Source organism: Anguilla rostrata, chromosome 4, assembly GCF_018555375.3.
Source record: "Anguilla rostrata isolate EN2019 chromosome 4, ASM1855537v3, whole genome shotgun sequence".
In the NCBI taxonomy this organism is placed as follows: Eukaryota; Metazoa; Chordata; class Actinopteri; order Anguilliformes; family Anguillidae; genus Anguilla; species Anguilla rostrata.
Window position 1 is genome coordinate 50,409,041 of NC_057936.1, and position 14,609 is coordinate 50,423,649.

Below are 14,609 nucleotides of genomic sequence, written 5' to 3' on the forward strand. Positions count from 1 at the left end.
TCCCTCCCACCGCGCGCTGAGTTCCCCGCCCAGGGTGCGGAGCTGCTCTAGCACCGGGATTCAGTAGCACTGGCAGCCAGCCTTCCGACCTGGCCCGAGCTCTCGCAAGTGTACTTCATAATCTCTTTTTTCAGAGAACTATTTTACACGAGGTTTTTGCGGGGAAAAAAAAAACAAACTTCCAATCCAGTGGCCATGCTGTTGCTAGGCGTTTTTAAAAATTTATTTTTCCCCTTTGCCTGTGCCTGTGCGCAGAAGTGGGGCCTCTTGTTCCAGGAACAGGTCATGTTGCCCCACAGGCTTTTACAGGCCACTGGTTTACTCTGCGCCACAGAGTCCCAGAGAATGTGCTGATCTCCGGAGTGCCATTTGTGTCACTGGGCCTGCACCCCAAAGGCCTTTCTCTTTTCTCTTTTGTGCGTTTATTAATGAGTGTGTTTGCCTGCAGAGAGGAGGAGGAGAGAGGTGAAGACGGAGGGATAGAATGAGGGGGAAAGAGAAAGAAACAGAGGAATAGAGAGGGAGGAAGAAAGTATGTGAGAGCGTTGTTTTATAGACAAGATTACCACAGCAAACTAAATTATGCACACTCTGCTTCACTGGATTCATTTTTATCCTCACTGACATTCGGACTGGCACAGACATGATGTTCCTCTTTTCCTGATCTTGATACAATGGAAAATATCTTTGTGGGCCACTGGACCCACTCAACATGCAGTCAACCTACAGCCGAATGAACAATGGGCCAGTTAGAAAACACAAAACTCATTGTGAATAAAGTGTTTTTTTCCCCCTCTGTCAGCATTAATAAACCACTGTTGTGATCAAACTGGTTGCATTCATAATGGTTGTAATGATGGTATGGGTATTTCTTTATTAAGACAGATTTTTGGCTTCAGGAACCGCGCAAATCTAATTTAGCTGCTCACGCAAATCAACACTGCACGACACGTCTAGTTGAACATCATGCAGCCCGTTTAATGCATACGTTTAGAGTGTTTCACTTACATTTTGTGGGCTATCATCTAGTACATACGGTCAATAAAACTCCAGTGTGTAATTTAGTCGTAGATTACATGTGATTGGTGAACTTCACTGTCATCCTTCACATCGCTATGCTGAAACATGTTACATACTACCGTTGAGCTTAATCCCGAGCAAATGCATGTTTGGATGTGGAGCACATGTTCAGCATTTTAAACTTCAGCATTTTAATGTTAATCTAGCCATCGCCGTTCAGTTTTTCTATTAAGTTGTCTGAAACCTTTGTGCTTGTGGGTATATTTCAACACCACTGAATCACTAGTGTGCACTTTGTGGAAACCTTGTTAGGTAATTAGCTGTGCTTGTTTGCTGTTGCTCACAGCATCGCATGTTGACTGCCATGCTGTGCCACTGAAGTGAAAAATTTAAATTGGCAGATGCAGCTGGTTTGTGGTGATGGGAGGGGGCTTATTGTATGAAAATTGAATATGCCTTTATAAATCTTAAAGCGCCATACACTGGTTAACAAAATTATGATTTGCTCTGAAAGCATTATTTATAGTTAAATGTTTGTATTTTTAGACTACATTTGCTTAGTTGTGGTACTATGACTGATTCTTATAGATTCTGCTTTATGATCCCAGTAGCATTGAGGAAAAATGTTCTTTTGTCTTAAGTGTGTGTTGAATCGTTAAATAAGTGTCTCATACAAAAGGCAAAGGCCTATTTTGTCCCCACGCAAAAATGTTCTCAAAACTCTCAACGTGAATGTCAAAAACAGATGTGTAGCTGATCTTTGCACTTACCTCAAATTTCAACAGCGTGGGAGCAGTTACATTTTATGCTTACAACACAAAGTATACAGCAAACCTTTTGTTTTGGCAGATATATCCTCCCTGCTGCTCCCTGGGTAGGATCTGTCCCATCCCCATAAATACTGTGTGTGTGTGATTATGTAAACTACGCGCATACACAGTGCATTAGTACTGTACATTAATCTACCGTGTCACCCGCTTCCTACTGCACAGTGACTGCAGAGGGCTGGAGAGTCATCTTTATGCCTGGGGTCCAGCGCGTTCGCTGCTGGCTGGGTGTGTTTGGTCAGAGGAAGAGGCTGCTGTACGAGGTCACAGGAAGTGGCTGCTGTACGAGTGTGACGGCGTCTGTGAACCCTGCACAATGCTGGTTTTGTTTCCCGGAAAAGGCCGGAGATAAAGATTCAAGGGAAGGAACGGCCACCCTCTATGACAGTAGGTCTGCGCATGATAGATGCTGTAGTCCGGTATTGCATAACTGCCGTGACCCGCCGCAGGAGAACGAGCAACAAAAAAAAGCAGAGTCTTAAAGCCAGAGTTCCGTAGACATGGCAACGCAAAAGATTACTGTGCCCGTAGTGCCGGAAACACAGTCCTGGACGGTCCTGTCTTGTGCAGCTCGGGGACTTTATGTAATTTGAGAGCCGGTTTCAAATAAATTTCACTGATCTCCTTGGTGGTTTAATGAAGAGCACAGTCAACTGGTATTTAATTGTTTGTCACTCAGTAAAGTCTCATTCACAGATAAGTGAAAACTTGTATTCAATGAGATGTCTGGGGCTAAGCCAGTGCAAAGGTGGCGGTCTCAATCGAGCAGGTATCAAGCACCTTGTTAGATTATATTGCCCATATGATGAAGTGCATGACTCTCTTCCTGAAGCTTTGCCATGGTATGGGTCCAAATAACTGATTAAACCGGTTTCGAACTCGGTGACATATTTACACCTCTCTTGCAAGTTTCGGGGGCTTGGTTATATAATTGGAACAGAAGTCCATGCTTAAGCCTCAGTGTTTTTCTTACTAGTTGACACTTGACATATAACAGAAATTAAAGCCCTCTGCATGTTACCAAGGAATATGCACTGAGCTGGCAAGTTCACCCAAGTGAAACAAAGGACACTGGGCAAGCAATGCTTTGGAGATTGATGGAAATAGTGAAGTTTACTCTTGATGTAATATACTGGGAAAATGAAACTCTTAAAAAATGTCATGCTGCTTTTCAAGCCTTACTTTTTTGCTGTCCTCCTTTTGCTTTTAACACATGGGTTTCAACTGAGTAATTGCCCTCCTGGAGGCCCTGTGCATGTGCTAGTTTTTGTTCATGCCCATTCTCATCAGTGTGCTAATTTGCTGCAGGCATTTATACCTATGTCTCCCATAATACATATTTTTCCTATAATACATAGTCAAAAAAAATATGAATGTATTTTCGTGAACTGTTAATGTATCAAAATATAAAATAGTTATTATTGGATTAATTATGAATTTAGATGAGAAAATAACCCCCTGCTTTTTTTATTAACTAGCATAATTTCCATTAGAGGCCTGAGCCTGTGTAGTGAAGCAAAAAGTGAAGGTTCAGTTCTGTAGACTCTCAGTGAAAACTCCTGCCTGCCTGAAAAGGCTGTTTTTTTAGGTGAGAGAATCACAGAAAATAGATGATGTTAAAGAACTGGTCTGTTGCAGAGATGGAAGGCTCCTCAATTTGTGGCATGAAACTTTATATCAGGTAAAAAGAGAAAACAGATTTCTCAGTTCCCTTATAGTAACACTTTTGCTGATTCAAAACAATTTAACAGCAGGAGCATGCAAATTACGATCTCTACTGGAATTGTCCAAATTAATTGGCAGAGAAGCTGGGCACATTTTTTAAGAGAGACACATCACATAACTTCAATAAAATGAAAGGGGGCCATTGAAAACATCTGTTAACACAATTTTCACACATCCAGTAGGATGAAAATGAAAAGTAGAATGGAGTGCAGAGTGATTCTCTGAGCTCCCTGTGATGAGGGCTCATGATGAGGACACAAGCTGTGGAGCTGAGCTCATGGCTACAGTAGGTCCCACTGCCGGTGAAATGCATTATACTAGCCTGACTCGCGGCTAGGTCCCACTGCCGGTGAAAATCATTACGCTAGCCTGACTCGCGGCTAGGTCCCACTGCTAGAGAAAAACATTATGTTAGCCTGACTGGCGGCTAGGACCCACTGCTAGTGAAAAGCATTATGCTAGCCTGACTGGCGGCTAGGTCCCACTGCTAGTGAAAATCATTATGCTAGCCTGACTGGCGGCTAGGTCCCACTGCCGGTGAAAAGCATTACGCTAGCCTGACTCGCGGCTAGGTCCCACTGCCGGTGAAAAGCATTACGCTAGCCTGACTCGCGGCTAGGTCCCACTGCCGGTGAAAAGCATTACGCTAGCCTGACTCGCGGCTGTGTGTCCGAGAAGAGAGGACTCTCTGAGTGCTCCCTAGTCTTTCCCTCTGGATATCATCAAATTACGGCAGGGTTTATTGCCGTGGCGTGGCATCTGGAACCTGAATCTATAGGCCGTCTGCTGTGGTGTAGGTGTGCTTTATATCTGCAGTGTACTGGCTACAGGGTAGCATTAACAGTACTTGTGAGCATTTCATCAGTTTTCTTTCCCAACTAACTGTAAAAAAAAACTCTGCATTGCTACAATGTAGTAGTAGCTCATTGTTTTAACCCAGTACAGTAAACTTAGGTCCCCCTGCCCCCCCTGTCCCCCCCCCCCCATCTATTTCAGTAAGTTTCACACAAACACAATACTGGGTCTGTTGGGACTCAGTTAGGAATAAGCTCTCTCTCTCTCTCCCTCTCTCTCTCTCTCTGTCTGTCTGTCGTTGGTCATTGGGCATACACGTCTGTCACCCATCCTCTGAAGTGCATTCCGAGACTGTGATGTGGTCCGGGGAACAGAACCCCTCGCACCCACCCACCCCCCCCCCCACCATGCTCCAAAGCGGGACAGTGATAAAGCCTGCTTCTGATAGTCCCAGACTTTCCAGACACTTCGGCTTCCTCCCCGAAAAAAAAGGCGCATCCATTTTGGAGTAAAAGAATGCCCCTGTCCTCCGAGACGCGGACAGGGAAGGTTGACATCTGTTCCTTATCACTGCGCCACTTGTGGCTCCCGCCGTGGGTCTCCGCAGACCGCATCAGAGGGGCCGCAGGCTGATGGTTTAAAGGCAGGAAACCAGGAAACCCTGAGACAATATCCCCCCCCCCCACCGCACCCCCCACCCCCCGCTGCGGCTCACCCATGGACCTGATTGCTGCCCTTTCCATTGCAAACCTGATGGCGCCAAGTGGGCCAGATTTATGTGTGTTAACCTCAGAGCGGTTGTTGGCCTAAGTCTGATTCTCTGCTGGAGCAAGTGCACATTGCATGTCCTGTGGTGTCTAGATGACTTGAACGGTTATATACTGTCTGTTCAGTGGCATAGTATGCTATTAAAGAGATTCTATATTTTATATTGCTGTTTCAAAGTGATTATTCTTTGGGTCTGCACTCAGAGACTCTGTTGAGTGGGTTAATTTAAACTGGCATTTTATTATCGTTTGTATTTATATACCAACACAGTTTTATGATTTAAGTGGCAAAACATTTCATTTTAAAACAGATAGACTTGCATTCAGTCAGCATTTGCCCTTATCTTTGACAAGTAAGTACATGCAGCACATTTTTAAACAGAAGTAGTTGAAATGATAGCAATGAAAAATGTTGATTGAGGACAAAATGTCGATTGCATCCTGGCCATAGTGTAATTAAACGTAAGTGTGGCATGAAACAAAAGCTACTGAAGGATGTTTTGTGAGAAATGAATAAAGCTGAGCTTCAAAGCACTGTTGTGTGGCACATTCGGACTCATACTGGATGTGCTGTGGTGACGTTAATCTTTTTTAATGCAAATTAAAGTGTTATTGGGGTAAGGGAATGTCTCCCAAGATTCTCATACCAATGGAGAGACTGAGGGCTGATGCTTCATGTTCATCAGATTTGAAATTACAAATCAGACTCTGTTTGGTGACGTCCAGAAGTTAAAGCATATCAAATAGAATGTACTTTAGCCATCATACTATGAGTCTGATTATTATAGCTGGCTTGTGTTGTAATTGAGACCAAATTTTGAATATTCAGTTACTGTTTCCTTTTTCGTTATTTGTTATTATAAATTCTGCATGGAATACATTGTGAAACAAAGTGATTTCTTTTAATTAGACATGTAAGCCTCATAAGGCCAGCCCAGGTCCCTGTAATCAGCCTCATCTCTTGCTTTGTAATTAGCAAGGCAGTGGAACGACTCTCCTAGTTAAACTGCCCTCCACTGCAGTCCTTTGGCCCACATCAGAACTATGCATCTATTTCTATACTCCAGCAGTCGCAATGTTTATATCGGCGGCATAATTACCCCTAGTGTGCGACAGAAACAGGAAGTGTTTCATTTCCAGTGAAGGTCGTTATTAAATTGTTTACGGGATGCTTGTCAGTTATTGATTTCTGCAGGCTTACACGTAACCTCTGTTCCTAAGATCTCTCAAAGAGCAATGTGTCGATTGTAATATTGTTCTTAGAGGAGGCTGACACGTGAAGCCTGGACTTCGCAGTCGAGATGCGGCCCTAATTCCAGGGGGCTGATTCGGACACAAGGCTCTGCTCTCTTCGCAATGGCCAGACTCCCACAGTCTCTCGACTCACCGTTAGGTTGTGCTCCTTTTATGGGGCTTAGTGAATCAGTCAGCCGCTAGCGAGCAGCTGAGTGAGAAGGGAAATGCTTTGCCTTCTGTCACCCGTGACATCCCTGCCACTTTGAGACCTGATTGTGATGTCCAGGCAGTTGAAGAGATGAGCTGAGCGTGGATGCATGCAACGGCCCATTTTCATTTGGCATTTGAATTCTGGCCTATTACCCTCAAGTGCATTACTTAGGTGTGAAACGAGGTGTGGGAAATTCATTCGCTTTCAGGGCAGTTAAAGGCTGCCTCAGAGATATGTGACCGTACTGCTGACCAGCAGGAATGCCCCGTTCTCTCGTTGTCTTCACTGTACACCCGAGCCTTAATGCAGTTGTGCAAATGATCCGCAACACTGCTTTACAACTTTCTTCCATAACCTTATTGATCGTTTTTGTCGTGTTCTATCAGGAGAGAGATTATCTCTGCAAGTACTCGTTTTCTGCTTTCTCGTGGCAGCCATAATGTGAAAACATTGTGAAAAAATGTGTGGCAGCGTCTGGCTGGCACAGGGTAATGAGACTGCACAGGGTTATGAAGGTAGAACTGGGACATCACCTCCTCTCGCTGTTACGCCTGAGTAAACTCAGCTACTGATCTCTGGATTCAGACCACCGTAAGCTCCAATTACCTCTTAGTTTGAGTCTGGTAATGTTGCTGTCAATTAAATTCCTAGTGTAGAAATTTCCTATTTTTTTTTGTTTTGGAATATCTGTCTGTGTGGTTTGTGTCCCATTCAATTTTCTAGATAAGGATTGTGAGTGTTGTTTTGGCAAGTTCAACATCCCGGTGTTCTTGGATCTGGTTTTTGGATGAAGGTCTTTCAGGGTGAACTGAATGTATAAAAATTCACTTCATATGATTGTAATTCAGAATTATAACCCAGCTCTACACTGTTTCAAATTCGCTAGATCTCTAATCACTGGCATTGACAACAGACTCAAGTTCACAGATGCAGATACAATTAGCCTAATTAAACTCCCACTATTTACTGTTATTATTAAGAACATTATGATATATGCCTGTGCATCATATTATTGTATGGTACTTTAATAAAAAAACAAAAAACGAAAGATAAACGCTTGCTTGTGTTACTGGTAATCTTCAAATATGTGTCAAATCAGTGGGGATGGGTGTTTACATATCTATAGCTCGTGGACTATGATTCATTTTAAATGATTCGGGGCTATACGTCCCATCAGTACCTCCCTGAATATGGCACAATGATTTGTCGCCTGACTAAAACATATTTGAAGCAGGAAATTGAGGTCTCCACTCTCCACATTTAAATTACGTCTTTCAATGCTTACGGAGAGTAATATCTCTGTAAAAAAACAAATTATGCCCTTTATTAAAACTCCCATCATAGTATTGATATTAAAAGTGGAGAAGAATATTTTTTTCTCTGCATGCGGACCTAAAGTGTCTTTTATATTTGATATTTAATCTTGCCTGCTGGCGGAGTTAGTGTTCAGCCAGACTGCTGAATTTCTTTACTTTAGAGCGTTCATTTTGTTTTTGATATATCAGTGTTTGCTGGAGATAAATTGGAAGAAAAAGTATTCAAATGTTTAAACATGAAGGGGTGGGGAGGCGGGTGATCATGGATAGAGATAAAATTTGAGTGTTTAAAGTGCAATTTCCTCAAGGTGTTCTTTTCTTTCTCTTGCAAATGTTTGATCGGACTCTAGATCCTGCTCTGGTTTATGCGTGTTTTCACCCCCAAAGACAAAAGATAAACACCTCAGTTTTCCTTCCTATCTTAATGCTTGTGACCGCGCCTGTCCAGCATGTCTGACCCTGGTGAAAAATGCTGTGCTTTGGGACTACAGAGGGCCCGAACCTCTGTCCATTATCCCCACCCTAATAGATTTGAGCCATTTCCTCCCCAAACCTGGGTAATTACCGTGTCTGAAAAGGTCACTGACCATATTGCTTTTACATATGACCTGTTGCGCTTTATTCAACAGGGAGATCGGATTCCACGTGTGGTTTAGTATCAGGTGTCAGTTCTAACAGCTTGCAATTTGCTCTGGAAAAGTACTGGAGTGTTTTGGCTTGGGCAATGTATGTATGTTACAACAGTCTCCAGTTGTGCCTCAAGCTGTTACCTACTGTGTGTGACAGCTTGCCACTATAGAGACTTTTTTGCCTTTGTATTTGCACAGTTTGAAAAGAAAGTAAATGGTATGCATAGGATGATATTCCCTTTTCCATTTCTCCCCCCTACAGGTGTTTCTTCATCGTCTCAATCAGTACGCAGCCACAAAAATTGATAAGAATATTACAGAAGAGACCGTCAAGGTGAGTTTTTGGACAAATCACTTTTGGGATGGGAAAATGCTACGGAGAATGTGTGTTTTAGCTCAGGCTATGCGCATAAGCCTTCTTTTTAAACCTTCATGTAATAAAAGGCCGGAAATTTCAACGAGAACCAAATAAAGCTGGCTGCCTTGTTTTGGGAGGCTGTTTTGGGAGGCTTTAACTGAAAATAGCTGACTTTTGAATGTATAAAAATGTCCAGATACAGGAAGCAGCTGTAAACATAATCTATTTATAACGGATTCTGGCTGGAGGAGGGTGACGGTAAGGGACGCATCTGCGGAACGTGAATGCTCTGTACCGGGAGCTTGCTTTGCTTACGTGCCATCGAAAGTAAACACGCCTTTTTGCAGAGTCCGTTTTTACAGGCTCGCACGCACGGCTATGTTTGGGTGTTCGAGCACACGCCGAGGTCACCTTTCGGGGGTCGGGAGGGGGACGCTGTGACAGAACATTCGGTCCCGCGTGCCTGACCTGCCACGGCAGCCCCCACTTCTCAATGCAAACGTAATGCAAATATGCCATTCATATTCCCACATGAAGGCACATGCCTGGATCCGGTGCACAAGAGAATATGCATACAAGATGTTTTCCGTCTCAGTTTCTCCCTGCCGAAAAAGCAGAGTAATCAAACTTCTTTAGACAATTGCGGGCACTTTGTAGATTTTTTTCCCCCCCGACATGATTCAGTACCGTTTGCACTCCATTCCACTGGCTCTAGATCAGAGTTTTCCTGCACTTTCCTGTTATTGCTTTTTTGGCAAAATGAGCCACATTTTTTTCTTGCAGGTGTTGGGTCTCTCCCTTTACAGACATGTATTGAACTGCCAACTACGCACCTTCCACCTCCTCTACTTTACACCCTTCCACCTTATACCGACTCCACAATCCATTCGCATTGATGTTCTGCAATCGTAGTCAGATTGAATTCAAGAAAGTTCACATTTCCAAGCAACAGCAGTCTTACCCAAGCAATCGTACGTGCTGATGAATAAATCTGATTGACTTGCTTTTCACCCACAGGCCGTGTTACATGCTTCCACACTTTGTCCCACAGGTGCTGTTTTCAAACATTGAGGAGATCCTGTCTGTGCACAGAGACTTCCTGTCCATGGTGGAGGGGCTGCTCCAGCCAGACCCCCACGCTCACCATGAAATTGGCCGCTGCTTCCTGCACTTTGTGAGTCTTTGCTCCCTGTTGCATTATCAACAGCCCCCTCGCCCCCCCCCCCCCATTTTACATGAATCACATTCATTTCCAGCTGGATTTCCCATGAGCACCACTGCCGGGGTGTATGTAGACATGTAACACGCCTCCATCGACAGGCCAGTACAGTTTGTCTAATGTATCCCCAGTAGAACTATACTGTAGATCTGCTGTAGCTTCTCCTCTCATGGGTTGTACAGTAGATCTGTGATACACTGGACCTCCTTCACTGGCTGCACATACTGGAGCGACCTCAGGGCGCTAACCCCACTGAATTGCATGTATTCTTAGACATTTGACTCTGAGGTGTGCCGCTAGCAGCTTGGAGAAAATGCAGCATGCGACTCTAAATAGCGTAGTCATATCTGACCTTAATTTGTTGCGTGTGATTCTGGTTCCCCTCGCTGCCCTATAAATGAGCGTTTAAAAACAAAAAATTAGCAGCCATGTGAGGAGAAGACGGATGTCTTATTTAGATCTTGGAATCCATAAAAATGGATTCATGTTTTTTTTACTTACTTTGTTGGGCCTGTGATGAACTGTCCCTACACAGGCCTTTTCATGCATATGTAGGGACATTTAATGTGCTTTCAGGACATTAGCCATCATAATAAAGTGTTTGTATGAAGAAACATAACAAGCATAACATTAAAACATATCAGACATTGGATGGTTGGGTCTTGACTGCAGGTATCTGTACATGGTTCTGTATAACTGAGCATAAGCATATCCATGCCCACTATTCAAAATCCAGAATGAAAGCTCAATTATAGAGTGAATGGGCAAGTGAATGATTGCGATTGTGTTCTGGAGTGACTATAGAATGGGCCTGGTAAGATGGGTTTGTCATAAATGGCTTCAAAGGAACAGAAAGGACCTAACACTCTATCTCTCTTTGTCTCTGTCTCTCTCGGTCCCCAGCGGGACAGGTTTCAGATCTATGATGAGTACTGTGGGAACCATGAGAAGGCTCAGAGGCTGCTGCTGGAGCTAAACAAGATCAGGACTGTGAGGACCTGTTTGCTGGTGGGGAAGGCGGTTTCAGCTGCCCGTTTTCACACCGCTCTTTGATAACAGGACATAGCGTTTGGTCATGAGAAAAACTTACCACTAGAACTGCGCATTACCATTCTCTGTAACAAGGCTGGGATGTAACTTCCTGTTCCTTTATACATACATGGTCATGGAAACCCCCCACGAGAATTTAGCAGGTGCTGTACGTTGTGGTAATCATTAGTATGGTACTTATCAGGAAATACCTTGATAAGTATGTTTGTATGAAACGGAACGCTTGTTTTGTTCAGTGTCTCTGACCGTGTGTGACTCTTCATTTTCACGGCACACTGTACACTGTCACAGAGTCACTGCTCACCGTACTGTACACCCGTCCTCACTTACTGTACTTTACTCTGTGAGAGTGAGAAGCAGGAGACCATTCTACTCAGGTCTGCTGTGGGGGAACAGGCCTTCTGAGAGTGCCTGTGAAAATGCCATATCTCTGGTCCTGGCTGCCACCCTCTCCGTACGCGTGACATAAATTAATTTCCTCTGGCAGTGCTGTCAGGGATCCCGGTCCTCGAAGGTCCCATGCCGTTTTGTAACATAATGCCAGCAGGCTATCTAAATCCCCTCTCTTTTACACCCCTTTCACGGCATTCATCTGCTCCTGTTTTAGGACCTTCATAAAATCAGATAACCTTGAAATGCAGACCTACTGCATTGCGTGACCTGACAAATGAGCAGGGCAGACCACAGCTTCGCAGTGGCTCCATGTAAAATGTATGCGGTCACCACGTGAGAATAATCATACACACTGCACAAGGGACAGTCTGCTTTCCCTATGTATTTGTTCACTTCACTAAAAGGCAAGCAGCCCCTATGGAACTCCTGACCCATCCATCACTGTAACAGACAGAATGTCACAAACGCACCCAATCTTTTACAGTGGCTGAGAGTAGTGACCCATGGGGAGGTTTTGGGTTTGTACCAGGTACACTGTAGTGATGTGCTTTTAACTGAACCAAATTGATTGGTCAGTGTCACTGCTGCTACACAACGCGTGCACACTAATGGTGTGTCTTTAATTCAGTTATTAACTGGTTGAGAGTCTCTAGCAGGAGAACCTCCCATCGCCCCAATAGAACAGTAATACCCAGAAGGCACTAGCCCTCTGATCACTCTGTGGAGCGTGTAATGGGACAGCAGAATCACAGGGATTGGACATTGATCTCTCCAGCTCACTCTGATGCCCCGCTCTCTGTGTGCCTGCTTTCAGAACTGCATGCTGCTCGGAGGAAGGAAAAACACAGAAGTGCCCCTCGAAGGCTATCTGGTCGCCCCCATTCAAAGGATCTGCAAGTATCCACTCCTCCTAAGAGTACGTACATTGCTTTACCCCATAGCCTGTCATGACTCTCCCTCATCTTTTTAGCCTATAAAAGTATATATTAATGATCTTCCTCAGGTATATCCAGATGTTAGCATCCAAATGTATGCTGATGATACTGTGATTTTTACCCATGCAAATCTAAAGAGTATGCTGCAGCGAAACTGACAGCTTCAATGAGCAAGGTGTCGGATTGGCTAGCTGATTCATGCTTGACCCTTAATGTAAGCAAAACAGTTTGCATGTATTTCACAGCGAGGATCAATAATTCAGTTAATCCAGACATTTTAATTAATGGTGAAGTCATCGCATCTGTGACACATGTTAAATATCGAGGCATTATAATTGACACAAACCTGTCTTTCAAAAAACAAGTTAGTAGGGTCATCTGCAATGTTAAATTTCATCTGAATAATTTTAAGAGCATCGGGCACCAGTTGTCTCCGTCTGCTGCAAAGCTCTTTGTACGTACTATGATTTTTCCCCATCTGTCTTACTACATAACAACCTGGTCACAGGCAGGCGTGACCACACTCAAGCCTGCGTTCTCACTCTACAAACAAATCCTAAAAGTTTTAGATAAAAAGCCAAGGAAGTGGAATTCCATACCCACAAACATTAGAAACTCAGGAAGCTTTGCAGTGTTTAAAACCAGCCTCAAGCTTTGGCTAAAGTCAGTACAAATGTGCCACTAATAATTGCCTTGTTTTTATCATACTGTTTTTATCATATATATCATACTGATTTTAACTATTTCATATTGATGGACTTTTATGTATTATTCTGTTTTATGTAGTGTATTTGCTGTTTTGTGGTTGTCATTTGTATACCTGCCCAGGGACAACAGATGTAAATTAGCTGCTAGCTAACTCTGGTGCAATTACTTTTTAATTGTGCACTGTCCCTGTAAAAATAAACAATAAAATAAAAAAGAAAAAAGAAAATAATAAAAGCCTGTCTTCCATGTTGTCACACATTCATGCAAAATAAGATTGTGCTGTTTGGCAGTTTTAGTCAAGGGAGAACTGTGTGAGGGATGCACCAGGGGTAGACATTTGAATGGAGCTGAATAGTTTTGAATGCTGCCTTTGTTGGTTTTTCAGTTTGAATTAAAAAATGTGGTGCAGTCAGGTAATGATTAATCTACTTCCTGATTTAGTATTTGGTTGAATTCAGTTATGACAACTAGCGCTGCCCCACTGATACTATTAAAAACGATTTTTACTTTAGTACCTTAGAGACCAATCAGATAAACCGAGTCTAGCATCAAAGCATGTTGCTGCTCAACATTTTTACAGTAGAATTTCTATATTCACTTTCACAGCCAAATGGTTCAGCATGTTCTGTTCTCCTTGACCAGACTAAAAATCCGGCTTTTAAGTTCTTATAACCCCATATGGCCATTTAAATTAGACACCAGCATCTAGTAATACTAATTTTGTACAGACTGAGGGGAAACGGGGTTTAACCTATACATATAAACCCATCCTGGGGTTGGACAATGGCTTCCTGCAGTCATTTAACATCTAGTTACCGCAGAATATGAGTATTAACCTCAGGGCAGGTACGAATGAATAAAACGGGGTGTCGAACTCCAGTCCTGGAGGGCCGCAGTCTCTGCTTATTTTCAGCGTGTTTCAGAATGAGTGATTAATTTAAGTCATTGATTGGCTAAAGAACGCAGACACCTTGTCCTCAAAGCCTTTATTGGCTGCTGAAGGAAACCACAAATACCTGCAGGCAGTGCAGCCCTCCAGGACTCGAGATTGACACCCCTGTTTTAAAATATGTTTCTTGTAATTAAAGTAGCACTCTCTTTAATGATTATATGCTAGTGTTATATGCTAGCTGTGTTTTTTTCCCATGAAGATTTAAATCAAGATTTTAAAAATTGCATGCTATTTTATACAAAAATTGATTCATTGGTGGGGGTGGGGTGAGATGAACAAAGCTTTATTTGATAGATTTACTTGATTAATTAGTAAATACCACAGACCTCCTTTAAAACCTTGCCTTCCTGTTGTTAAAAGATCTACCCTCAAATGTGACTTCATTTTCACAGATGTAATTCTAAAGCCATTCTCATTAAACAGCAAATGCAGAAATCTGTACTTTTATAAACATCAAAGACAAGTATG

General features: G+C 43.1%; 1 protein-coding gene across 2 annotated transcripts in view; it reads left to right on the plus strand.

Moving 5' to 3' along the window:
* Positions 1-14,609, plus strand: part of prex2 (phosphatidylinositol-3,4,5-trisphosphate-dependent Rac exchange factor 2) — a 107,065-nt gene that overhangs the window by 12,044 nt on the left and 80,412 nt on the right. Inside the window, exons 2-5 of one of the 2 annotated variants that reach the window (XM_064333025.1) lie at positions 8,789-8,860; positions 9,936-10,058; positions 11,007-11,111; positions 12,361-12,462. In XM_064333025.1, coding sequence (XP_064189095.1) covers positions 8,789-8,860; positions 9,936-10,058; positions 11,007-11,111; positions 12,361-12,462 — 402 coding nt within the window. The remainder of the gene's footprint in view (positions 1-8,788; positions 8,861-9,935; positions 10,059-11,006; positions 11,112-12,360; positions 12,463-14,609) is intronic. The other variant, XM_064333026.1, reaches the window with a different exon arrangement.